A 27,728-nucleotide genomic window follows, 5' to 3' on the forward strand; every position below is an offset into this window, starting at 1 on the left:
CCTCAACACTAAGAATTTCAAATTTCTCTTTGATAGACTTGCTGTTTTCTTTTTTTTCAATTTTTAACTTTTTTGTTTTCACTGGTCCTTTCTGGCTCTTTTTCCTTTTGGTGGATTCTTCTTCAGTGGAAATCTAAAGGGGAAAAAAAGACCCACAAAGATCTAAAAGAACGAGAAGCAGCAATCCTGGTCTTTACCTCACATTTCAGGTTATGTCACCTTGTTTTATTACTCTGCTACTCTCCCTCTCCACTCCCAACTGTTCCTTTAATTCCTGCTATAATCCCAACTCTCCATTCACCCATCACTGCCAAAGTTTGAGAAGCCGCCTTCATGTTCCTAAGTCTTTTCTTTCCTGTATTCTTCTTTCCTTGATTGGAAATGAACACTGAGGTTCCCAGCTTAAGAAGAAATATGCAACACTGCATGAAATCAGAATCTGTGATCAAGAGACCCAAGCTGAACTCCCAAACTCTTCCATGATAAGCTATGCAGTCTTAGTAAACACATAATCTTCCTAAGCCTCAGTTCCTCATAACAGAATGACAATTTCTACATTATAATATAGTTGGAAAGATTACATAAAATAGATCTAAGGCCATACACTCAAATGTTAGTTTCCTCTAGCTTATGAAATACAGTCTACTTGAGGTGAGACTGACTACAAATTCTAATGCATGGAGCTGGGACTGGGGCTCAATGGTAGGGCACTTGTCTAGCATGTGTGAGGCACTGGGTTCAAATCTCAACACCACATACAAATAATTAAAATAAAAGCTCTATCAGTAACTGAAAAATAAAATATTTTAAAAAAATTCTAATGCAAATTCTGACCACTGTATGTGGCAAAGATCCCATTTAAAAACATAATAATAAACATGCTTTTTTTTTTCCCCTTCTCCTTAACTAACATGGCACAGAATTCCCAAGGACAAAGTACAACATTACTTCAAACTCAATTATTAAATGTCATGCTTCAAAAATACAGCTTTGTGATGGTAGAGCCTCGCCAATGAGTTCAATTACAGAAGTGAACTTCAACGAAAAACAAATCTGAAAAATAACAAGTCTCAAATAGGGCTCATTCTCCACAAGTGAGTCTTACCACAGCAGCATATAACCTACATCAAATAAGTTGTCTTGTTCAACTGACTCCTGGAAAGATTTCTCTAATTTGTGGGTCTTTCTTGTACCCCCTCGGGGGAAGCTTTCTTCTACAGTTGCCATATTTGGGTGTCCTAAAAACAATGCAATGAACAATGGTGAGAAGTAGCATTAATGGCAGGTTTCATAAAGGCTGTGATCAATGAGTAAGAGAACTTCCTACCAATGTGCAAGACAAGATTTTCCCTCCCATATTTTTTATTATGCATTATAGTTGTACATAACGGTAGGGTTTGTTGCTAATAATCACACATGTACACAATATAATTTGGCCAATAGCACTCCCCAGCACTTCCCACTCCCCACTCCCTGGTCCCTTTCCTCTGTTCTACTGCTCTCCCTTTGATTTTCGTGAGATTCCCCAGCCTTTTTCTTTTTCCTCTCTAGCTTTTACATAGGACAGATAACATATGACCCTTGAATTTCTGAGTTTGGCATATTTTGTTTAACATAATGGTCTCTAGTTCTATCCATTTGCCTACAAATGACATAATCTCATCTTTCTTTATGGCTGAATGAATCTCCATTGTGGATACATACCACATTTTCTTTATCCATTCCTCTATGAACACCTAGGTTGGTTCCATAGTTTGGCTACTATGAACTGTGCCACTATAAATATAGGTATGCATATATTGCTAATAGTGTAACTTTAATTCTTTAGAATAAATACCAAAGAGTAGTAAAGGGTCAGATGAAGATAAGATTTAAGACTATGAGATAGACGGTTGAGATATGAGGCCTCTGTTAATCCATATTTTATCTTTCCAAATATCTCTGCTTCAAAACCACAAACCACTCACGTTCCTTCATGAAAAAGACTTAGATTTAATGTAGCAAATACATTAAATACATTAAGCAGCTACAATTATATCAGAGATACAGAAATAAAAGATAAAATAAGCTGGGTGCAGTGGTGTACCCCTGTAATCCCAGCAATTCAAGAGGTTGAGGCAGGAGGATCTCAAGTTCAATGACAGCATCATCAAGTTCTAGGAAAACCTGGGCAATGTACTGAGACCCTCTTTCAAGATAAAAGGCTGATAAGTGGATGCTAATCCATTAAGGGGTGGGGGGCATGGGATGAGTGGAGGAACTTTGCAATGGCCAAAGGGGAGGGATGGGTGGGAAAAAGGCATGGGGATAAGTGAGATGGTGGAATGAGACAGACATCATTACCCTAGGTACATGTATGATTGCACGAATGGTGTGTCCCTTCTTTGTGTACAACCAGAAAAGTGAAAAATTGTGCCCCATTTGTGTACAATGAATCAAAGAGCATTCTGCTGTCATGTATGACTGATTAGAACAAATAAACAAAAAAAAAATAAAGGGCTGGTGATATAGCTCATTGGTAAAGCACACCTGTGTTCAACGGAAAAAAAGAAAACAAAACAATTACACAAGTAATTTACAATATAAATCAGTTGGGTGCAGTGGCACATGTATGTAATCCCAGCAGCTCAGAAGAGCTGAGGCAGAAGGATCACAAATACAAAGCCAGCCTCAGCAACTTAGTGCAGCTCTAAGCAATTTAGCGAAACCCTGTGTCAAAAAATAAAAAGGCGGGGCTGGGCTTGTGGCTTAGAGGTAGAGTACTTGCCTAGCATGCGTGAGGCAATGGGTTCGATCCTCAGCACCACATAAAAATAAAATATTGTGTCCTCAAGTCCCAATTCCATAAACAAACAAACAAACAAATAAATAAAAGGGGGATCTGGAGTTGTATGAGACACTAAGTATGATGCTCGGCACCACATAAAAATAAATAAAAACATTGTGTCCGTATACAACTAAAAAGTTTTTTTAAATAAAAATTAAATAAATAAATAAAAAGAGCTAGGAATGTGACTCAGTGGACTGAAGCACCCTGGTTCAATGCCTGCTAAAAATCAGATTATAAACCATAAACAAAGAGCTTGAAAGTGGTGCCTTGGTAAAGAAAGCAAGCTTCATAAGGAAGATGCTTCTGAGCTTAATGTTAAAAGATAAATAGGAGGGCTGGGGCTGTAGCTCAGTGGTAGAGCACTTGCCTCCTAGGTGTGTGGCCCTAAGTTCACCACATAAAAGTAAATAAATAAAGATTTTAAAAAAAGATAAATAGGAATTTGATGAGTAGGAAAGTAATGTATGAAAAAGGAAAAGTGGGTGATCTTGGGAGACTCAATAAACACTAATAATTTGCCTATCAATTTTCAATGGCTTGCTATTGCCTTTGAACAGTTGTTCAATTAGATCAGGGAAAATTAATGCATAATAATTAGAGTTAAATTCTAAAAGGTTGGGATTTGGAGAAAAGATCTGAATTAGAAATTGGCAGTTTATGTTTACTTTGGCAAGTAAGATTCTTATGTGGGGAAGCGAGAGAGCAGTAATAAAGAATATAGACTGGACTGGCAACGAGGGGACTTGCAGAAAGGAAATCGGGTAGGATTTAAATGCAATAGCCAAGAAACCATGAAAACCAGAAGTAGGTACAAGTAAGAACAGAAAATAGGAGGTATTGATTCTGTGAGATATTGGAAATAAGAATCTAGAAGGGCATGAGAGTTAATAGAGGTAACGACCGGGAAAGACCTTAGGGTTTGGAATCAAAGTGCGGGCTTCATAGAAACAGGAAAGTGCAAGGGATTTAGTTCGCTGGGAACTCAACCCTCAATCTTATTTCAGACAAAAGGAAACCGAGGCTCCAACAAATAAGGCCATCCAGGAGAAGAGAAGGAACTTAAGCTATTTCCCGAGGATAGCTTGGGGTTACAGGAACCGCTAGAGCAGAACTGGGCTCAAGTGTACGAACCACTCATTTCAACAGGTGGGTGCGTGACAAGGACCCGAAGCGGATCTGAAAGCCATGAAGTTTCCTCCCTTCTCGCTGCCGACCTCACTCACCAGCTCCGCGCGCCTCTCTACCCCGAGTAGGTCCAGATGTACTCACACACGCGGAGACCAAACCTACAAGCGCGTGAAGCTCTTCCGGAAGTGTGGGGGGGCCCAACACCCTACTTCCGTTACTATGTTACTGCCTGCAGGCCTGAGAAGCTTTGTATAGACAGGAAGCGGAAGGGCGGGACTTGGAGCCCTCGCCAATCGATGCAGAAGGCTGAATCGCTGTGGCCCGTTAAAATCGAACGGAGGAGGTGGCTTCTTCCGGCTAGGTCCAGGAGATAGCTGTGTAAGTTGAAGGACGTCGGCTGTCGAATTTGTGGCTTTAACAAGGTAAGTCAGGAGGGCTCCCTGGCCCGGACCTAGTACCTCAGCTTTGTGGAGCTGAGGTAGACTGACCGTTTCTGATTCGGGAACTCCACGAGGTCTTCTCTTTGGGAGTCGAGAACTGTGGGGAATGGAAAAGGGGCTAGAGAAAATGAGGATCGAGGCCTAAAGGCTCCTGCAGCAGCTAGGAAACCTCAGAGAGCAGCGATTAGGCTCAGTCGCTTTCCGAAGACTCTTAAATTGCTTTTTCTAGTGGGAAAAGATGAGACCCGTCGCAGAAGTCTCCCAAGGTCACCCACGGATAAAAATTGAATGAGGACTCGGACTTCTGACCCCATCTCTCTTTTCGCCTGTATGGCTGTGGATGTTTGTTGACACTAAGTTTTGATTAAGAAATTGGCAACCAAGCCTCCTTTAGTTGTGCGGCAACCTTTGTCAGAGCGAGAGCTAGTGTGGCCTGGCCCTTGCTTTTTTCTCCAGGCCTGCACACGATAAGCAAGTTAGATTTCAGTGTGTGTAGGAACAGCGAAAGGCCTTCCAGAGAGGAGAGCTATAGCTCTCTCTTGTGTTTGGTTTTACTCCTAAGTGATGAACTCATCACTCCAGGTGGATATCCAATCAGACAACAGAATAGCAATATCGAAGAACAGAGAAAAAGCAAGGGCAACTGGTCATTTTAGGCTTTTAATGAAATGACCATTTTATAGGCAGAGACAGGCTTGAAAGGATTGGTTATATTTAATACTGGTTAGTGGCTTAATTAGAAATAAATAAGGAGATTCATCTACTTAGACCTTCCTATAAGCAGCGTTTAACATTAAATCTCAAGTTCACAAGGATTGTTAGTTGATTTTCTCCTTCATTTACATAGCTTTCTAAACTTAGGTGTGACAAAGACAAAAGCAAATTTCAGTTCAATTATTCCATAAAGGGTACTCCAACATGAGGGTTCCTGAACTTTGCCCTAAAATAACTTGCCCTTTGTTGAAAGGTGCAGACCTTAGATGTTTTGAGGCTTACATCCATTGTTTATCACACCAGCAACATTTCCACTGCCCATCTGTCTCAACCTTTTCTGAGTTGACCTTTAAGACACTCTAAATTTCAGTTCCTATACCATGCCCTTTCCTAGGATCAAAGTTGTTTTGAGAAATATCGAACATCAGCCTTCTATGTTGTGTAAATTAGAGTGAAATTTAAAGCATCATAATATTGTTTCAGTTGGACACCACTCCCTCCTAAAAAGTTTTGTTAGACACGAGGTAATAGGAGTTATCAGTTAATGAGTTGACGAAGTTAAGGCATGTTTTCTATAGGGTTTCTCAAGAACCGACATCAGACTAGACCTGGTGGCGCCTGCCTGTAATCCCAGCTGCGTGGTAGGCTAGGGAAGGAGAATTGTAAGTTCAAAGCCAGCCTCCACAATTTAGTGAGGCCCTGTCTCTAAAATATAAAAAAGGACTGGGGATGCCACTCAGTGATAAAGCACCCCTGGGTTCAATCCCTGGTACCAAAAATAAGACATCATCCCATAATTTTTTTAAAAGTATCATGGAATGAATGAAAAATTGGCCTATAGTAGGTTTAGTAAAATGAAACAGTTGATATGAAAATACATCATAAAGGGTTTTTTGTTTGTTTGGTACTGAGAATTGAACCCAAGAATGCTCATCACTGAGCTACATCCCAGTCCCCCACACACACTTTTAAAAAAAAAAATTTTTAGTTGCTAATGGATTTTTTACTTTATTTATTTATATGTGGTGCTGAGGATCAAACCCAGGCCTCACACATGCCAGGCAAGTGCTCTTCCACTGAACTACAACCCAAGTCGCCCAGTCCCCTTTTTATTTTGAGTTGGGGTCTTGCTAAGTTGCTGAGACTGGCCTTGAACTTGCAGTTTACCTGCTTCAGCCTCCTAGGTAACTGAGATAAAGCTTTCTTTTAATGGAGTCTTTCCTAATGGGGTTAAACTGGTCAAGGCCTGTGAAGGAATCTAAAAAAGTTTGGATTTTCTTCATTGATCCAAGAACCTTTCTAAATCAGTTTTCAAATTAAGGTCTCAAATTTTCATTGCCAATTCTTTGCAAGTGAATGCTCCTGCAGGCCTTTGAATGTTCAACAGTTTCCATAGCAACAACTCCCTCTTCCATTTCAAGACCTAACTGAGTCATTGCCACTGCTTACCAATCTCCACCAGAGATCACTGTTGCCAGTGAACTCACAGTGTGCCAAGTTGTGGTAGATAGGTGGTCACACATGAATTTCCAACTGATATTCTGATATTTATGGTGACCTTTTGAACATATCTTTTTTTTTTTTTTTTTGGGCGGGGGTGGGGGGGTACTAGAGATTGAACCCAGGGGTATTCAACCACTGAGTCATATCTCCAGCCCTTTTTATTTTGAGACAGGGTCTCCTAAATTGTTTAGGGCCTTGTTAAGTTGCTGAGACTGGTTTTGAACTTGCAATCCTCCCACCACAGCCTCCCGAATCACTGGGATTATGGATGTGTGCCACCATGCCCACCTAAATATGTCTTGGTGGCATTTTTTTTGGGGGGGGTATATATAATTACATTTGATTTTCTGTTTCCATTAATTCAGTGTTCATTAGAATTATCAGTGGCCTTGTTCAAACAGATTGCTAGGCCCTAGAGTTTCTAATTCAATAGGTCTATGGTGGAATCTGGGAATTGGCATTTCTAATAAGTTTCCAGTCATGCTGATTCTTCTTAGTGGTCTAGACTACACTTTGAGAACCATTGATATGCTCCCAAGATCCAGAAATTGGATTTTTTTTTTTAACATTACCTGGGAACCTCTTTCCACATCGATACACAAAGTTCTATGCACATTATTATTTCCTCCAACAGAATCCTGATGAACTTTTCAGTTTTTCCATTCATAACAGGTATTTTGTTTGTTTGTTTGTTTTTGGTACCAGGGATGAACTCAGGGACACTTGACCACTGAGCCACATCCCCAGCCCTATTTTGTATTTTATTTAGAGACAGGGTCTCACTGAGTTGCTTATGCCCTACTTTTGCTGAAGCTGGCTTTGAACTCATGATCCTCCTTCCTAAGCTTCCCAAGCTGTTGGGATTACTGGCATGTGCCCCCACGCCTGGCTACAGTATTTTTTTTTTTTAATTGGGTCTTGCTATGTTTCCCAGAATGGCCTCAAACTCACATCCTCCTGTTTCAGCCTCCTGGCATGGTGACACACATCTGTCATACCAACTACTCAGGAAGCTGAAACAGGAATAATATTTCTGTAAAAAGAAATTCCTAGAGGAAAAATGAACTAGCTAAATGGAAGAGTATACAAATAATTGATACTACAAGTTGTGCTTTAGGAAAGTTGTACCAGTTTACACTCTAAGCAAGCTTATATATATATATTTTTTTTTTTTGCAAAATTCTATTTTATGTCTAGCAGTTTTCCTTTTTTTGTTTTGTTTTGTTTGTTTATTTTTGGTGCTGGGGATTGAACTTGGGGCCTTGTGCATGTAAGGCAAGCATTCTACCAACTGAGCTATATATCCCCAGCCCTATATTTTTCCTTTCCTAAGATAAAAATGTTTGCCCAGGTTTTTTTCCTGGACTTTTTGGTTTCACTGTTCATTTCAACATCCTTTATCTATTTTGGAATAAGAAGTTAAGAATTTCAGCTTTCCCACCATCTTCAGTGGCTAGTATCAACTCCTTTTAGTAGATGATACCTTGTCTACCCTCCCTTGGAAGTCCTAAGTGACTTATAATAGGGAGCTGAGAGTTAAGCTAATTGGTGTTCACCTCTCTGAGAAAATTTGAAAGTATCATAGGCTCCAACTTTCAACTAATCTTAAAACTGGTTAATTCAATATACAGTATACTAATGTGACTAAAACCTGGAATTAAAAATGTTAAGCTATACTGGTTCAGGGTGAACTTAGTGACTACTGTGTTCTTTTTCTATGCTGTGTGATGTGACATATTCTGGGGTGTTTATGAAATTATAATCAAGGGGCTGGTGTTGTAGCTCAGTAAGAGAGCTCTTGCCTACACATGTTATGCACTAGGTTAAATCGTCAGCACCACATATAAATTAAATAAAGGTATTGTGTCCATCTACAACTTTTTTTTTTTTTTAAAGAAAGCAGTCAAGATGAAGTCCTACTTCCAAAAGCTCCTCTTAACTGGCAAGGCTTTTGTCACCATTTTTGCTACTCCTGTGTTGGATGAAACATAGATGAAATTTTACCACAATAGTTATTTGCACTGACTTTAGAGTTTTTTAACTAAGAAAAAATCCTATTTTATTTTAAATTTCTTCAAAACCAATTTATTGTTGCTTTCTTTTTTTTTTAAGATTGAAATAATGGCAGGTCCAGAAAATGATGCCCAATTCCAGTTCACTGGTATTAAAAAATATTTCAACTCTTATACTCTCACTGGTAGAATGAATGTAAGTATTAATGATATCTTTAAGGAGTTGTATTTTTCAATCATATGGATATAACAGTAACTTTTATTTATATTTTTCTTTCTTTTTCAGTGTGTACTGGCTACATATGGAGGCATTGCTTTGGCTGTCTTATACTTCAAGCTAAGATCTAAAAAAACTCCAGCTGTGAAAGCAACATAAATAAATGGTAAGTTGACATTTCCAAGTCCATAACTAAGCCACTTTGATGTTAGGGGCCTCCCTCCCCAACTATAAAAGTAAACTATTGTCATTTTTTGCAAATATTATTGCATGTAAGCAAGCAAGCAAAAATTTGCCCATCTTATTTATCTATTTTTGTTCTTTTTAACTTTTTAAAAAAGATATTTTATTTCATTTCCAGTAGTTTCGGGCGTGTCTTTAATTTTATAACTATTTTCTTATGATTTGAATGCACATGTTCATTGACATAGGAACTATACTTCACATAAAAAAATCTGGAATTTTTTGAAGATAAATATTACAATGAATGTTTCTGAGCATGAAGTATAGTCTATATCTATGAATGTTTCCTTAGGCTGAAGTGCTTTCCCAAAGATTATGGGGTACCAACTTTGTAAGGGTATGTCTTGTCTATCCAGTGTGAAGTCTTGTTTCTAATTTTTGCAAATTTGATGAGTAAAATAAACTTGTGTCCCTTTTTACTATTTGTATTTTTCTTAAAATTGTTTTTGTCCTTATTTGTTAGACAACTTGCATATGCTCTTTACATAATACTTTTTTTGGCAGTGCTAGGAATTAAACCCAAGGCCTTGTACAGCCTGGGCAAGCACTCTTGCCACTTAAGCTGCTCCCCTAACCTTAACTGACCTTTTGTATACAGTTATGTATGCTCTTTTCAGTAGTTTCTTTGCTAGTTTCAGTTTTCAAATAATGAATTGTCTTTTCCCTGAACCTCCATAAAGTTTATTTCTTTTCTCCTCAGACTCCATTTGCCCATTCTTCCTTTATATGTATGGTGCTGGGAATTGAACCCAGGGTCTTGTGCATGCAAGGCACATACTGTACCAACTGAGCTATATCCCCAGTCTCTCACTTGCGCATTCTTAAATGAGTAACTATCTGTGGCGTTAGTGGCAGGTAATATTCAGGAATCCCCAAATCCACATCTTTATCTAATATAGTTCTCCTTCAGAGATTTTCTTCTGTGAAATTTTTCCAGTCAAAATTGTTGACCTTAGGGATTGCATATTCCAGAATGATCCATGACTTCTTCTTTACAAAGAGGTAGTATTTTGCCCAATTTCCTATGCAAGTTAACTCCTAATTTGGGGAAAGTGGTAGTAGCCTCATTAAAAAAAAAAAAATGTAAACTTATGCTTCAAATTTTAAATAACAGATGGATATCTCCTTTCTGCTACTTAAAATGTTACTTTATATACTTGACTATTGGAGTAGTTTGCCTTTAAGATCATACTAAATTTGTTGGCAGTTCTTCAAAGGTGGAGTATTAGGTTAAAATGCATCAATCTGAGCAACACCTTGTTTAGGCCTTACCTGTTTGAGAATCTGATGAGGGCTGTTTGTGGCTCAGTGGTAGAGCACTTGCCTAGCATGTGTGAGGCACTGGATTTGATTCTCAGCACTATACAATAAGTAAAGGTATTGTGTCTGTCTACAACTTAAAAAAAAAATTAAAAAGAATCTGATAAATTTACATTCAGTTTCTGGGGATTTAAATAGTCCTATTTTGGGGCTGGGGATGTGGCTCAAGCGGTAGCGCGCTCGCCTGGCATGCATGCGGCCGGGGTTCGATCCTCAGCACCACATACCAACAGAGATGTTGTGTCCGCCAAAAAGTAAATAAATAAATAAATAAATTTTCTCTCTCTCTTTAAAAAAAAAAAAAAAAAAAGTCCTATTTTGTAATTACTTAAAAGTAGTATTGGAACACATTTATGTCAAAATTGTCTTTGCTTTGTTTATAGGATTCTAAAATGTGTGACCTCATCTGTTAAGTTCCCATCCCTGGAGAAGCTAATGTCAACTCATCATGTAATATTCAATTTGTACAATAAATTATGAACCTGGAAAAGCTGGTTGTCTTTATTTACAAGAGATATCAAAAATATAAAAACTGTACAAAATGCAACAAAGGCAAAAACTGGCAGTGACTTGGTCTAAATCTTTTAGTTTTCCAAAGCAAGGCTCAGTACTGGAGGTAAGCAACTGAAATGTCTGTCTGACTTCAAGTGTACTAGGTTGTATATGTAGCCATTTTAGCTGAAGTAGAACATGATAGCTAAATCTCTTCACCTGTTTTTAGAGTGTTTTGGTGCACTCAAAACTCAAAAGGTATAAATTGAGATGTTAGTGGGTGGTTGTACTTCATCTATATCTTAGGAAGGAATTATAGTTCACCCTACCCAGTTACATAAATTCCACTAATCATGGGCCAAGAAAAATGTTAGTGGGTCATTTAACATAGTACTTGAGTGCCATACAGTAACTTCATTTTTACAGCAGAAACATACATGCTCATAGAATTCTTCAGCTAAAATTCAAGACAGTATTATATTTCTTAATTTGAATCTTGAAGCAGGATGAATTTTTAAGATCAAATTTTTTTCTAAACATAATAAATTAAAGTAGCATTTGAACAGAAAATGCATAGTTTCCACACAATCCAAAGCACCATAAATGTCCCCTCCACGAACATAGTATCTCTCTTATTCAACTAACGGAAATTAGTTAAATGTGGTTGCTGTAGAAACGTGGAACTGTCCTGTTCAGATTTTCTAAGCAGCATACTTCCAGATCCATATAGACAAAAACATTCTTTGTAGCTTAAATATTAATCACTGAGGTATTTGCTTTTTAGTCTCCCTTTTTCAAACAGTAGCTTCCAGAAGGTCTTTAATACCGATGGTTTATTGCGGACTATAAGCTCCTGCAGCTAGAACCAAATTTCTTCGAGTAAAATGGAGGTGTACAACTGGTGTTGATTTGGTCATATATGTACCCAATAATAACTCCTGTGAATTCTCAGGTAAATTTATATGCCCAGTGGCTGTAGTAAAGTCATCAGTCTCTAAATCTTCAAATGCTTTGATGGCATCCCATAACCGAACTGTATTATCCATTGAACCTAAGGGGAAGTCAAAGGAAACCATTAGTTGCATCAGTCATATTTAAATTCTGACATTTTGCTGTATATATTTTATGTGTTTGCCACAAAGCCATTACCTGATGCCAAAATTTCACCATCTCTACTAAACCTAAGTGAACAGACTGTGTCAGTGTGGCCTTTTAATTCTCCAACCATCAAACCATGTCCAATATCCCAAAGGAGTACTCTGCCATCAGTTGCTCCTGTAGCCAGGAATCTCCCATTGGGAGAAAATGTCAAGGAATGAATTGGTCCCTAGAAAAGAATTCCATGGAAAGTATCGGAGTTAAATATATCTAAGGAAATAAGACAAAGTTAGAATTTTAGTTTAGTGGTATGAATGTTATCTTTAAAATGTATGAGTCACTGGTTAGTTTAAAAAAATTTATCTGGAAAGTGCTGGAATAATGAAGTTTTATATAAAATACCTTGTGTCCAGTGAAGATCCTTACACAATTACCATTCAGGACATCCCAGAGCCGCACAGTTCTGTCTGCTGAGCCCGTAGCAACATAATTTGAATTTGGATGAAATCTGGTACAATTCACATCAGCAAGATGACCAGCAAATATCCTTAAAGGCTGATAATGGTCTGTAGCCCAGAGCCTTTTAAAAGTTATGAAATATAAAAGATGATAATTAGGAGTTATAACTGTAAAATGCCAAAATAGATGGGTTCCCATTAAGCCAGCCAATTATATGGAAGAAGATGGAATGACTGAGACATTCTTTAGAAAAAGAATTGATCTGGTACAAATCTAGCTTTCATAATTTTTTTTCTTTTTTTCAGAGAGAGAGAGAGAATTTTAATATTTATTTTTTAGTTTCTGGCAGACACAACATCTTTGAATGTGGTGCTGAGGATCGAACCCAGGCCGAACATATGCCAGGCGAGCGCGCTACTGCTTGAGCCACATCCCCAGCCCCTCATAATTCTTTAATTTTATATACTTTCTGTATTTAATATTCTATATTGCCCCTTTCTCCTCTTCACTACTAGTTTAGTCTAAACCATTAAAATATATTTTCCCCTAGTTTTGTGTACCATATAATTAGCTTCTAACCTGAGCTACCTCATCTGGAACTTTTAAAGAGACAATGAGAGGGAAACAAAGCTACTCAAAGTGGTAATGGAAGAAATAATCATCTAATGGGGGAGATTTTATAAGCTAACTTTAAAAAAGCAGGACTCTTGGTATAGACATATTGATATGGTAACTCCTGTCCCAAATTCATTTTCAAATAATAGCTATAAATTCAGATGTTCTCCAAAAGTTGTTTTTTCTTAAATAATGGAAGTGAAAATTAGTTTGGATGAAGTTGGTAATGCTCAACAAGAAACCAGTATGTTCACTGAATAAACACAATCACAAGATTACCATGTTCTTACCGAGCTACTCGGTCGTGGCCCCCTGATACAAAATAATATCCATATGGAGAAAACTGTGTGTCCCATACTGGATAGTTGTGTCCTTTATATCCCACCAAGCAAGTAAACGTTTGAAGGCTCCACAATCTAACAGTTCCATCCTCTGAAGAGGAAAGCAGGTAGTTCCTGAGAGAAGAAAAATTGGTACATTCCCAGATTATATTCCCAAAATAACATTTGGTTACCTGCCCAGATTTTCCTTACATTTGAACATTAAATATAACTTATTAACATGTTACATTACTCTCAATTTATACATGGAATTCACAGATACCAAAAGCTGAAAGTACTAAACTATTGTTAAAACCAAATGTTAGCCTTGACATTACTTACAGTGAACACCTACTGAATGAGATTATTTCAAAATAAAAGGATAAATGTCAGTTCTTTAGAAAAAAAAATGTTGGGTAATAAAATGTATAGTCAAATAAGCTTAATTGGGAAAGTTTAAGAAATGTGCTGCTGGCTTTGGGCTGGGGATGTGGCTCAAGCGGTAGTGTGCTCGCCTGGCATGCGTGCGGCCCAGGTTCGATCCTTAGCACCACATACCAACAAAGATGTTGTGTCCGCCAAGAAGTAAAAAATAAATATTAAAAAAAAAAAAAAGAAATGGGCTGCCATGTAAAACTCAACAATTTTTGGCTCTAAAATAGAGATGCTATTTTCCTATTTTATATAAATTGTTTAAGAATTAAAGAGGGGATTGGAAGTGCAGCTCAGCAGTATAGCATGTGCTTTGCATGTATGTAAAGCCCTGGGTTTAATCTCCAGCACCCACCACTGCAAAAAAAAAAAAAAAAAAGGCTTTTATGAGCAGTAGGCAGACTACAAACATGGTAATAATACTCTACAAGGATAAATACAAAACCTGACAGTTTTCACTAAAATCAGAATTAAATCTGAAATCAAATAAAAATGTATCATCATCTGTCTGGGGCTGGGGCTGTGGCTCAGCAGCAGCACACCTGCCTGGCATGTGCAAGGCACTAAGGTCGATTCTCAACACCACTTATAAAAAATAAAGGTCTATCAACAACTAAAAATAAATTAAAAAAATATATATATATAATATATTATCTGTCAAACAACCACAACAAAAACTCATTCAAAAAGTTTCATAGAGGAGGGGCTGGGATATATAACTCAGTTGGTAGAGTGCTTGCCTTGCCTCACATGTACAGGCCCTGGGTTCAATCCCCAGCACCACGGGGGAAAAAAATTTCAAGAGGAAAATCTTAATAGACTGAAAGCTATTATCTAGATAAGTAAGATACAGATGGTCTTATGAATATAAAATACCCAACCCATTACTATACATTACAGATGATGAAAAAACAGGTAAATAACTACATACATACCTTGGAATCATATGGCTAAAGGGAAGACCTAAAATAGCAATAGCAATTATATATTTCCTTTTAGTATCTTCTTAATTTTTGACATGGTCTTACTAAGTTGCTGAGGCAAGTCTCACACACAATCCTCTTGCTTCAGCCTCCTGAGTTGCTAGGATTACAGGTACACATCACATACAACAGTGCCTGGATTTCTTAGTACTTTTTTTTTTTTTCCAAATAATATGTTATATTTTGTGCATGTTCCAGTATTGAACAACAAATCCCAAACATGATGTATAAATATAGTACACCAATAAAAATATGGAAAAACAAAGAAAAAAGGCAGTCTTTAGTACTTTTTTTTTTAGTTGTAGATGGACATATTTATTTTATTTATTAATTATTTTTATGTGGTGTTGAGGATCAAACCCAATGCCTCACACATGCCAGATGAGCTCTCTAACTCTGAGCCACAACCCCAGCCCTCTTTATCTTCTGATTATACAAAAGATAAAGTTCCAGTTCATAGTTAGTATGCCATTAATATCAGGAATTTATTTTTTATGTACCAACAGACACAAAGCAAGGACTCAAGCAATTCAACCCCTATTTAGGGTTATACAAAGCTAAAGCTGATTCTCAAAACCCAGTTAGCTCTGAACTGTGCATATTTTTAAAAAAAAATTTTTTTAGTTATTGATGGACATTTATTTCATTTATTTATATGTGGTACTGAGAATCAAACCCAGTGCCTTACACATGCTAGGCAAGTGCTCTATCACCAAGCCACAAACCCAGCCCAGAACTGGGCATCTTGAAGTCTATAAATTGAGGTATATATGAAGTTGCTATCTTATACACCAGTTCCCCAAAATGAATTAGCAAATGGCAAGATTACAAAAGGTTATAAATGAGGTCTGGGGTTATGGCTCAGTGGTAGAGCGCTCACCTCACACATGCAAGGCCCTGGGTTCGATCCTTAGCACCACATATGAATGAATGAATGAATGAATAAATAAATAAAGTTTTTAAAAATAAGGTTATGAATGACAGGCAACCATGAGATTTTTCTAAGAAAATTTTCCAGGCATTTGTACTATGCTTCCAGATATATTACCTCTGTAATATGGAGGTAATATAAATACCTTCCAGATATTTTTATATTACCTCTACATGGAATAGCAGTATTTAATTTTTATTGTTTGTATTTTACCTATCTGGACTGAAGCTGGCTCCATAGACAGGCCCACTGTGACCATATAAAATCTTCAACTCACTTGCAGTTTTCTCATCCATGATTCTTTCTAAGACATCATCTGATTCTTTGTCTATGAGGTTAAGATCTACAATGGTCCAGAAATATTTTTTTAAAGTACATTAATCAAAACATTTTAAGACAATCACATTATAGTTCAGGAGAACTAACATTTGAACAGTTCTTCCTATATTACCAACCACTGTGCTAACATCTCTAAATTAGGTGATATCATCCCAGTGTGCACAAGATGAAACTGAGGTTCAGAACAGTTGGTTTGCTAGAGTGCACACAGGTACTCAGTATTGGAACTAGATTGAAATTCAAGTTTTTCCATTATACCACAATGTTTTACAAAAATGAAAACTATGTAAATACACAATAATTTTAAATGTGTTACTATGGTTAGATAATTTAAGTTTAGCCAAAAAAAAAAAAAGAACCTTTAAAAATGGAATTCTGAACTTATTAGATCTTTTTCACCCAATTTTATGGCTGAAACAAAAAGTATTCTACTATTATTTAAGATTTTAAATAGTAGAAGACTACTACCACCCCAGTCTCCTAATAGCTATTCTGATGCTTTTTCACTGCTGGAAATGTTAGCATCTTTAAAGAAATTAAGTGAATTTCTGAAAAAATCAGTATCTCCTATGTATAGTCCATGGAATCAAGACTGGCGTAGACTAATGGAAAGCTCACACCCCAAAAAGTCATCTCAGTTACCTGATGCTTGTTTGACACTACGGAGCTTTTTGGGTGTCACAGACCAGACTCTAACTGTTGAATCTGCAAAACCTCCAGCAATCAGACTAGAATCATCAGTGACATCCACTGCAGTGAGGCCCTGCCGATAAAAAGAAGTTTTAGACTAAATACTACTCTTTTAAAGGAAAAAAAATACAACCATATGTTAGAGACTTCATAATGATGGCTATTTTTCTCATATAAAAAGATCATCTGAGGGACTGGGGATGTGGCTCAAGCAGTAGCGCGCTCGCCTGGCATGTGTGCGCCCCGGGTTTGATCCTCAGCACCACATACAAACAAAGATGTTGTGTCCACCGAAAACTAATAAATAAATATTAAAATTCTCTCTCTCTTTAAAAAAAAATTTTTTAAAAAGATCATTTGAGGTTATATTCCCCTATAAAACCCATGTCTGAAAGCTCTTATTTGAAAAACATGTTATTATTTACCCACTTTTTGCCCTCTATCTATGGAGAACATAACAGGAAGCAAATGTTGTTTTTTGTAGTTTACTGAATATATCCTCAGTAGCTTATTGTATCTACTAAGATACGTAGGGTTTTTTGTTGTTATTTTGGTTTTGTTTGTACTGGAGGTTGAACCCAGGGGTCCTCTGTCACTAAGCTATATTCCCAGCCCTTTTTTATTTTTTATTTATTTTTGAGAACAATATACAACTTATGGCATGGATTAATTAAGACACTTTTGGCTGCAGGTGACAAAAATCCATATCAAACTTTCATTGGGGGGGGGGGGGTCTGGGCCCACATAAAGGAAATGTCCAGAGTTACACCAGCTTAAGGCATAATTAGATCCAGGTACTCAAGACACTATCCAATCTCCAGCTCTTTCCATCTCACAACTCAGCTGTCATCTCTGTCAGTTTCATTCTTGTGTAGTTTTCTCCTTGGGGTGGCAAGATGGTCCCCAACAAAATGGGGCTTACATTCTATAGGGTTAGGGCAACCAGCTGTAATCATTTGAGAGAAGAGTTATGCATCAGGCTCCAGGGACCAGGCAGTGACTATTCAGTCTACTCTTCAATATCTCCATGGTTTCATCCATAAAATAGGTGATGTGGGATTTGAAAGATAGTGCAGGGGGCTGGGGATGTGGCTCAAGTGGTAGCGTGCTCGCCTGGCATGCGTGAGGCCCGGGTTCGATCCTCAGCACCACATACCAACAAAGATGTTGTGTCTGCCGAGAACTAAAAAATAAATATTAAAAATTCTCTCTCTCTCTCTCTCTCTCTCTCTCTCTCTCTCTCTCTCTCTCTCTCACTCTCTCTTAAAAAAAAAAAAAAAGAAAGATAGTGCAGGTCAATAAGGAAATCAGGAAGTCTGGATTCCATCCCTATCAATGTGTGACCTTGAATTAGTCATTTCATTTCTCTGAGTTTAAGTGTCTTCCTATTTTACAGTTACTCATGTTCCTGGTTTAAATTAAAGGTAGGGGGACTAAACTTCTTCTACCAAGCTTCTACCGGCCTGCAGGGTTTTGTCGTGGAGGAGTCTTAAGGCTCACAACACAGGGAAAGCCCCATAAACAGGAGGGGATGCATTCTAGAGTTTGGGGGGGCAACTCCAATTTCTCATTAGCTACGAATCCAGGCCACATGTCTCCATCTCATGTTCAAGAAACATGGTGGCCACCTCCAGTGGAAAAGGCCAGTTAGCCTGCTTTCTCTAAGAGATTATGCACAAGTCTGCCCACCTAACCTATCCTGATTTGGCTTAGCCCAATTAGGAAGAGAATGCTGCAGATATCACAATTCATATGCCCAGTATCTCAAGCAACATATCCCTTTTTACTTTTTGAGACAGGTTCTCATTAAATTGCTTAGAGCCTGGCTAAATTGCTGAGGCTGACCTTGGAACTTGAAATTCTCCTGCCTCAACCTCCCCAGTCGCTAGGATTACGGAAGTACACCACCATCCCTGGCAAGACATGTAGAATGCTTAATAAAAAATATTAAGTTTAGGGTTGGAGATATAACTCAGTTGGTAGAGTGCTTGCCTCGCATGTACAAGGCCTTGGGTTCAATCCCAGCACCACAAAAAAACAAAAACAAACCAAAAAAAAATATTAAATTTATATGAATTTTTACACCAAATTCAATAGGGATGAACCAGTCAAAGGCTGGAAGAATTCTAATCAGTGAAATGAGGGACAAGTATAAGCAAGGGTCTTTTAAACATGGCCTTCTATCTATTCTCTATAGCATCCAATTCTCTTTTCCCATCTTTAAATTATATCAACAATTAAATGACAAAACTCCATTTTAGTTAACACATTTACATTTCTCCTAATGGTAAATCACCATTTTATACGACTCTCTAGGCAGATATTGTCCAATTATTTTACCAACCTGGTAAGCATTGAGGAAAGTATAGAAACAAATGGAGGGTAAGCAGTCTGGCCCAAGGCGCACTCGTTTGGTGGTTTCTTTCATATTCATTATCTTATCCAACTTATCTGAATCTTTCAATTCGGGAAGAGGGATTCTGTGTGGGTAAGTGGGGAGAGTGGGAATTACTGTTTGAATATTAACAAACTCGAATCCTGTGTAACATATCTTAAAGCTCCATACAAATGCTGAGGTTTCTTCCTCACCTGTTTTGAGGTGGAGCATTGGGATCTTGTTTTTTGCTTTTGGATCCAATACTATCTTTTTTAGGCTTCTTCTTTTTAGGTTTTCCTTCTTCATTTTCTCCTTCCTCATCCTCATCATCCAAAGGTACCTCAATTTCTGGTTCTTTTAACAAACCAAAAAATACCTACAAGTCAAAAGAACCGGCATTTTTTAAATTAATTTTTTGTTCATTAATATACTCTTTGTACATCTTTGACAGGATGAATCACAATTACAATATAGTAATTTATGCCCCAAGGCAGGGTTCTGAATTTGTTTACCAATAGCCATATGCCCCTTTTTCTTTACTAACAGAACCCTGATTTTATTGCAGTAGTTAAATCATTTCTGTTCTCAGGCTCCCTTGCAATTAGGAATGGACATATAACATAATTCTGAGTATATTTGGTATGGTTTACCAAAAAAAAAAAGTTTATCTCCTTGATAAAAAAGGAGACTCAGTCGGCCTTTTGTCCTTTCCCCTTTTCCTTCCTAGTAGTTGCAATGCTGGCACTGCAACAGCCATTTGTGAGCACAAAGAAGGTCACATTCTAAAAGTGGTGGACCAAAAACTTGAAAGAGCCAGGGACATTGATGGCATTGTAAAGCTATCATGCCAGTCCTAGAGGACCTTCCTCTGCATTTCATTTCACTTGAAGATAAACCCCTTACTTGTTTCAGCCACTGTAGTCAGGGTTCTGTTAATGCAATTATTCCCAAATCCTCACATATATACACCGTCCTTAGGGCATGAAATTTTAAATACAGTGTAAAATTATTCTCAAACTAGCTACAAAAAAATATAAATTATGTAGATGAAAATGTTATGATTTTTCATAATCTGCATTATATAGTTCTTAGGTTTATTCCCATACCTTTGATTTGTTTGCCTCTCGTTTAGCCTCTCCTGCCAAACTTCCCACCATCGCATCTATCTGTTGCTTACTACGCGGCATCCCATCAAAGATGTCAATGTAGAGGTGCTCCTGAACTATGTTCCATATCTGATTGTTCTGTTTCTCCTGAAGATGCCTCTTCAAGAGTTGGTACGAGTCACGGGAAATACGCAGAACAAATTTACTTGTTCGAAAATCCAACATGGTTTCATTCCCTTTCATGTGTTCCTTTTTGGTAAGACTAGATAATACTCGTAGATCATCCTGGTAATAACATTCCTGATCTCCATGGAACCTGTTTCAGTGATTTTAAAAAGTCATTTTTCAATGTAATCATCAAGGGATCTGCCTTTCCCCCATATATTTATAAACCATCCCAGAATATTTTCAAAAAACCCTGAACTAAGCTTTAGGACCAGAAGTAACTCATTTAAAAATCACTATAATTCAGTTTCTAAATTTGTCCTAAAAATGACCAATTTAATTCTCTAATGAAATTTATCATTAACATTTTTAAGAGAAGAATTTGAAATAAACATCATAAGTGAATGAAAGATAAGAAACCCACCACTGGTAGACAGTTTCTTTTGTTTACCATCTTTGATAGACATTTGAGAATGTCAGAGCTCTTACTTTGCTGAATTATTTTTTCTTTAAACCCTACATTTTAAAACTTTATTATAAAAAATTCCAAACACATATAAAAGCAGAAAATGTTATAGAGTGTATTCAATGTACCTATTACAGCCTCAACAACAATCAATACATGGATTCTCATAAATCCACCATTTTTAATTATTCCCAATGTTCTTAATATCAAACATTTATTAAATACTTATATTTAATACTATTACTAAAGAACAAATATTGATAACAAACAATAAGCATTTCCATTTACTATTCCAAAAGCAATTAAATAAAGCCTTCAGCCTTACAAACAATTAGTAAATTTAAATGTGCTTCTCTTTTTTAACAAATCTTAACTTTCCTAATAAGTAAAATTAAAGATATATATTTGGCACTAAGAGCAGCATTAAAGAAAAATATTTATAGAATAATGACTATCTCTGGAGGCTGAGGCAGGAAAATTCCAAGTTCAAGGTCAGCCTCAGCAACTTAGCAAGTCTACCTATCTCAAAATAAAAAGGACTGGGGATGTGGCTCAGTGGTAGAGTGCCCCAGGGTTCAACTCTCAGTACCAAAAATGAAAACAATGATTTAAGTTATAGGGTTCTAGCTCTGAGATACAATATCAATGGATTCCTAAACTATTACTTGTTACCCATATAGACTCATCATTAAATGAACTCAGTTTCTAAGATTTGAATGAAACTAGAAATCTCAGCCTCTTGGGGTTCATATCAATCACTGCCTATTACCTTCATCTGAGCATGGTGGGGTCCTGGCAAAGGCTGAGCTTGTCCATAACTGTCTGAGAGACAGAGTCCTCTATGATATTTCAGCTTCCTATCTTCCTATGAGGGGAGATGGCTATAACATGAGACTGGAAGAGCAAGAGGTATTTTTTTTGGGGGGCGGAGGGAGTACCAGGGATTGAACTCAGAGGTACTCAATCACTGAACCACATCCCCAGCCCTTTTTTTTGAATTTTATATAGAGACAGGGTCTCACTGACTTGCTTAGTACCTTGCCATTGCCGAGACTAACTTTGAACTCAAGATCCTCCTGCCTCAGCCTTCAGAGCCACTGGGATTACATGAAGGTGCCACTGTGCCCAGCTAACAAGAGGTTTTTTGATGACAGTACTGTAAGAGAAATTAGCTTCCAGAGTAGAAGTTTTGTCATTGTCAACCTTAATATTTTTTTTAAGAATACTAAGCTACAGAGCATTTCTATACTTTCTTTGAAGCATCCTACTATAATAAATGTATACAATGACATAAGAGTTCTATTGTTCCTCTATCACTACCGTGTTATCTGACAAGTCCTGGCTTCAAGCTCTATTACTTGCCTTAAAGAGCTCTCATTCAAACTATTAAATGCTGCTTTCCCTTGGCTTCTACAGCTCAACACTCTCCTGATTTTCTTCCCTTTTTCACTAGCCTTTATCTTATATTTGACCATTAAATGCTAGAGCTCCCCGAGGCTTGGACATAGTTCTCTTATTAATTTTATATTCTCCTACAATCACATCCATATCCATCAATATTGCACATAACTCCAATTTATGATTCCATTCCTTACTTCTCTAAGCTCTTATAACAAGGGAAAAACAGGAAGAAGGGGAAAAGGTGACTATTGATTGATAAGGTTTGGAGGTTACTTAAATGAGTTGGAGCATATCTGAATTGCAACTAAGACTATTCTCACACCTGATAAACCAAGTCCTCTTCCAGAGTTTTCTATGTCAGCTGAAGGGAATCCCTATGCATCTGGGGGGCCAGAGACCTGGGATTATCAATGATACTTCCATCTCCTTTATCTCCATATTCAATCCATCAAGTGTTTCATCAGTTGATCTATTTCTCTTTACCTCCACTACCACAACCATGATCTAGTCCTGTTTCTCAAATGCTATTAGCATTTGAGGTAGGACAATTCTTTAAGTATGCTACCTGCCTATCCTAGAACATTCAGTATCCTTGCTCCTTCCCCTAATCACTATGACCACCAAAACAAACAAAAACAAAAAACAACATCTCCTTGCATTGGCAAATGACCTAGGGAAAGAAGGAATATCAGCCCTAATGAGAACCACTCAGAAATTTCTAAGACTGATCAATCAATAGTCAGTCTCCTCACCATCTGTTCCCCATACCATGCAAGAAAGATCCTTGAAGTTGCACATTTAATAATGACATGGCCCTCCAATGACTTCTATAGCAGAAATGCCTCACTACCCCCAAATATCCAAAACACCTGAATATTAGCTGGGCATATAGACACCTAAGACCACATTCCCTACCTCCTTTGTATCTAGTATAACCACTGGCTGAAAAATTGTAAATGTGTGTATCTTCCAGGAAGAATGTGGCCCTCCCTGCTGACTATAACAGAGATATGACTACTTAGAGCTAGAAAGCCATCATGTCACATGGTGGAAGCTTCATGACAAGAATGATAGAGCAATAAGGCCAAGGGAGCCTGTATCCCCAATAATCAAGGACCCTTAATACCAGTTCTGAACTTTTCTTCCTTTATGAAAAATAAACTTTGACTATATTTAAATCTATATTTAAGTCTCTTCTTGGGTTTTCAGTCTAATCTCTCAGTTTCTTATTGCTCTTAGAATAAAGATAAAAAGAAAAATTTTATTTATACCATCATTATTTTCAGTGACTCTCAGCCAAATCCAATCCTACTCAATACAACTCTCTTCTGCTCTAAGGACAGACAGAATTTCAATATGGTCTGAGAACCTATTGTTCTAGCCCCTAACCAATTTTCCAGCTGCATATTTTATCATAACCCACCCCATTCTCTATTCCAACTACTACAGTCTTCTTTCAGTCTTTGCAGCTACCATGACCCTTGTGCCACAGAGCTTTCATATATGGTTTTCCCCTCTTTTCTTTATCTGGTTAATTCCTACGCAATCTTCAGACCTCACCTTAAGTATGGCTTCCTCTGGAAGCTTCTCCTGACTTCTCCAATTCAATAATATCCTATGCTAGATTCACAAAGTACTTTCTGAATTGCAATTTTACATTTGTGTGATTACAGTTGTGTGTATGCGTGTATAAATAAAATATATGTAAAAATCCACATACTTCTCAAAGAATGATTTTGCTTCATTCTCATGTTGATTATAGACTAGCTCCAAGTACATGTGTACAAACAGAGGATAAAAGAGTTGGGATAATTCTGCCCGATGGCAGTCCAGAGAACATTCGATGAAGTGTTTCAGTCCACTATAGTATTCTTCATACATTGTGGGGTCTCCTTGTTGGTTGTAGGCCGACAAGACAGCACTGACATCTGGCTGGTCTTCCACAGCTACATTTCCAACTGTTTAAAAAAATGAAAGACAACTTTTAAGAAAATGATCTGATATGTACCATGTGACTACTGCTGTTTTGATATGGCTCAAAAGTAAACTGTTTCTCAGTTTGTCCCTTTCCTCTCAACCTCTCTTCCCCAACCCAATCACATAATCTTTTAATAGGATTTTGCACTTGTTTCAGTTACCCAGGCCAAAACCCCTTCACATGTACACATCTTAAAATAAGTTTTCAAATCAATAACAAAAAATTCAATATTTTTCCTAGAATTATATTATTTTTAAACACAAATTGTATAAAAGATCATATATGCAGGGATGAGGCCCTGGATTGAATCCCCAGCACCACACACATAAATACATGCAAATCAAACAGTTTATTAATCTCCTCTCAAGGCTCAGTGCAAACGGCATCTCCCACCAGCAAGCCACTAGCTATAAACATTTCCCACTCTCTGAGCTACCCAAATAATTTGTGACATTGCTGCAACATTTTCTGTCTCATGTGGGAGGGGGAGGGTTGGGGGGGTGATGGGAATTGAACCCAGGGCCTTGTGAATGTGAGGCAAACACTCTGCCAATTGGGCTATATCTCCAGCCCAATGCTTTCTATCTTGTGTTATTTTCATATGTACACATGTAAAATGTCAGCATTTTAGGATGCCTTTTATTATCTCCAAAAGATGATGAGTTGTTACTCAATTATATAAGCTTAAAGCAACCTCCATAACCACTATTTCAAGGCAGAAAACATGGGTATTTAGTAACATAGCAATGCCAAACAATGATACAGTTGTCAATCAAACCTGACAATACTGGGTTTTGAACCTAAGGCCTTAGTCATGCTAAGCAAGCACTCTACTGCTGGGTTCACGGCTATGGATCACTCTTATGGCTTCTTTTCCTCCTTCCTGGTTTCTCAGTTAAGATCTAAAAATAAGCTTCTGAAGTGCTGGGCATGGTGGCACACACCTACAATCCCAGCCATTCAAGATGCTGAGGCAGGAGGATAGCAAGTCCGAGGCCAACCTCAGCAACTTAAGCCCTGAAAAACTTAGTGAGACACTGTCTCAAAATTAAAAATAAAAAAGGTTGGGGCTGTGGCTCAGTGGTTAAGAGTCCCTGGGTTCAGTCTTCAATACCAAAAAAATAATGATAATAAACGACTTAGCAAGGCCCTAAGCAACTTAGCAAGACCTGGTCTCAAAACTTAAAAATATTTTTTAAAAGGGCTGGGGATGTAGCACAGTAATAAAGTGTCCCTGAGTCCAATCCTCAGAACCAAAATAAGTAAAAAGGCTTCTGAAGCGATAAGAGATAATAGCAATATAACAAACAATATGATTTGTTTTACAGTTCATTCACAAAATTCAGTATTCAGAAAAGATTTCTGTTAGAATATGCCTGCAATCTCACTCAGGAAGCTGAGAAGGAGGATGACAAGTTCAAAGTCTTAGCAAGATCCTTTCTTGAAATTAAAACGTGAAAGAAACAGTGGTATGTGCACGTGTGTGTGTGTGTGTGTGTGTGTGTGTGTGTGTGTGTGTGTATAAAGGACAGGGAGGCTGGAGATGTAGCTCAGTGATAAAATGCTTCCCTAGCAATGCTTAAGGCCCTGGGTTCAAACCTCAGTAACCCTACCCCAAAAAAGATTCTTCTCTGGGGCTGGAGTTGCGGCTCAGTGGTACAGCACTTGCCTGGTATGTGTGAGGCCCTGGGCTTGATCCTCAGCACCACATATAAAGAGATAGATAGAAAGAAGATCCATTGACAACTAAAAAACTATTTTAAAAAAGATTCTTCTCAATCACATTTTAGCACATTTCTATTTATGGATTAAAATGCTATGTATTCAAACTTCACTTTTGGCAATGCTGCAAAGATTAGGCCTCCTAAGTACTGATTAACTTAGCTATGAGAGGGCTGAACTGGATAATTTAATTCAACATTTATTGATCACCTTTGACATCTTATATCCCATAAAAGTTTCACTGCATGGACTTTGTGACAACAGTTGCTGAGAGAAAGTGGGGGACACAAGTGTCAGGAATGAATACAGAAGCATGAACTTTTCAGAATTAGGCATTTCATATATATCTGAGCCTCATAATAACCTATTGAATAGAAAAAACTCAACCTTAGGAACAGGCAACACACAAGTAAAACCAGTAGGGACAAAAAGGTCTGTCCCACACCTGTTCCTGAATTTGTGGCTCTCAAATTCTGCCATACATTAATACTCCTTAAAAGCACTATTGCAGATTCACAGACTTCACCTCTAGATAGTCAGAGCCTGGACTGATGCCTAACAATTTGCATCCTCAAAACATTTAACACTGGTGGTAAGTGGCCCATATTTTGAGTAATACTGACAACACTGTGTTCGATCAGTCCCTGGCTTAGTGGTCCAAAGCAAGTCCTCAAGAAATCTGTTTCCTCCTCATCTCTAAAGTGGAAGTAATGTCTACCTCACAGTTCCACTGGGAAAATTTAAATATATAACTTAAGTACTTATAGAACAATAGTAGAGAACTGTACAAATAGTGTTAGTGCGGACCTGCCCAAGGCTCAAAAGTCCAATAAGAGGAAAATCAAAAATCTGAGCTCCCCGCCTTTCTGCGCCCCTCTTCCCCATGCATCCCGCTGCTCAATAAGCTCTGCTCAGCCTCTAGCTGGAACTGACAGCTAGGAAGAGGGTTTGACTGCGCAGCCGGCGCACTGGAGAAAGGGGCGGGCATGTGGCCCTAGAGGCGGGCCCAGGAAATTCAAAACAAGCCCGCAGAGGTGCAGGCCTGCCAGCCCCTGCCTTCCCGGCTTGCTCCCCTTTGAGCCGGTCCTTCTTCCCCTGGACACCGCGGCTCACCTTTCCCCGGAGCCACAGAACCTGAAGCTGATCCTGAGACGACTGTGGCCCCTGAAGCACCAGTGCTGGGAGGATCGGAGGCCGTAGAGCCGGGGGCAGAGGCCGTGACCCGGCTGAGAAGCGCGCTCGCCGCCTCAGTGCCGGCACCGTCCACCTCTCCCGGGGTTCCGGAGCCCGCCACTGCCTCTTCCAGCAGCCGGGCCTCACGGCGCAGCGCCTCCTCGGCCTCGCGGAGGTTACTCTGCCGTAGGAATTGCAACACCGCCAGCAGAGTCTGTCGGTCGTGGGGAGCGCCGGCCTCTGAAGCAGCGGCGGGCACCGGGGCCGCCCCCGCCGGGGCAGCAGCAGAGACAGCCACCGCGGGCTTGGGGGTCCCGCCATCCCCGCCAGCCGATGACGATGCCGCAACGTTCCCACTGCCGCCGTTGGGGCCGTTGTTGAGAGTGCCGCCGCTACCCTCGCCTGCGCCGTCGCCCGCCTGTGGAGGTAGCAGCGTTGGCGGTCCCTCAGGCTCTAGCTTGACCGCCACCTCCGTCTGCTCCTCCGCCAGCGCCGCCATCTTGCGGCTGAGCCACCTCGCGCCGTCAAGCGTGATTGCGTTTTCGCCACATGGAGGGCGGGGAGGAGCATTTCA

General features: G+C 38.6%; 3 protein-coding genes across 4 annotated transcripts in view; 1 reads left to right on the plus strand and 2 right to left on the minus strand.

The window, feature by feature from the left end:
- Pdcd11 (programmed cell death 11) overlaps positions 1 to 4,210 on the minus strand; it is a 45,223-nt gene extending 41,013 nt beyond the window's left edge. For both annotated transcript variants that reach the window (XM_021731831.3, XM_013362095.4), the window contains exons 1-3: positions 4,054 to 4,210; positions 1,126 to 1,238; positions 2 to 133 (exon numbers count right to left, since the gene is read on the minus strand). In XM_021731831.3, coding sequence (XP_021587506.1) covers positions 2 to 133; positions 1,126 to 1,227 — 234 coding nt within the window. In that variant the 5' untranslated portion in view covers positions 1,228 to 1,238; positions 4,054 to 4,210. The remainder of the gene's footprint in view (position 1; positions 134 to 1,125; positions 1,239 to 4,053) is intronic.
- An 11-nt stretch (positions 4,211 to 4,221) lies between these two features.
- Atp5mk (ATP synthase membrane subunit k) lies at positions 4,222 to 10,897 on the plus strand. Its single transcript, XM_005333604.5, has 4 exons — positions 4,222 to 4,380; positions 8,728 to 8,823; positions 8,914 to 9,010; positions 10,791 to 10,897. Exons 2-3 carry the CDS (start codon positions 8,737 to 8,739, stop codon positions 9,001 to 9,003), a joined length of 177 nt encoding a protein of 58 aa, XP_005333661.1. The 5' UTR covers positions 4,222 to 4,380; positions 8,728 to 8,736; the 3' UTR covers positions 9,004 to 9,010; positions 10,791 to 10,897.
- On the minus strand, positions 10,882 to 27,695 carry Taf5 (TATA-box binding protein associated factor 5). Its single transcript, XM_005333605.5, has 11 exons — positions 27,095 to 27,695; positions 24,002 to 24,239; positions 20,250 to 20,565; positions 19,356 to 19,519; positions 19,111 to 19,246; positions 16,719 to 16,839; positions 15,951 to 16,080; positions 13,362 to 13,526; positions 12,400 to 12,577; positions 12,049 to 12,226; positions 10,882 to 11,950 (listed from the first exon to the last, which is right to left on the minus strand). Exons 1-11 carry the CDS (start codon positions 27,651 to 27,653, stop codon positions 11,733 to 11,735), a joined length of 2,403 nt encoding a protein of 800 aa, XP_005333662.2. The 5' UTR covers positions 27,654 to 27,695; the 3' UTR covers positions 10,882 to 11,732.
- Between the last annotated feature and the right edge of the window lie 33 nt (positions 27,696 to 27,728).

Source organism: Ictidomys tridecemlineatus, chromosome 1 (assembly GCF_052094955.1).
Source record: "Ictidomys tridecemlineatus isolate mIctTri1 chromosome 1, mIctTri1.hap1, whole genome shotgun sequence".
In the NCBI taxonomy this organism is placed as follows: domain Eukaryota; kingdom Metazoa; phylum Chordata; class Mammalia; order Rodentia; family Sciuridae; genus Ictidomys; species Ictidomys tridecemlineatus.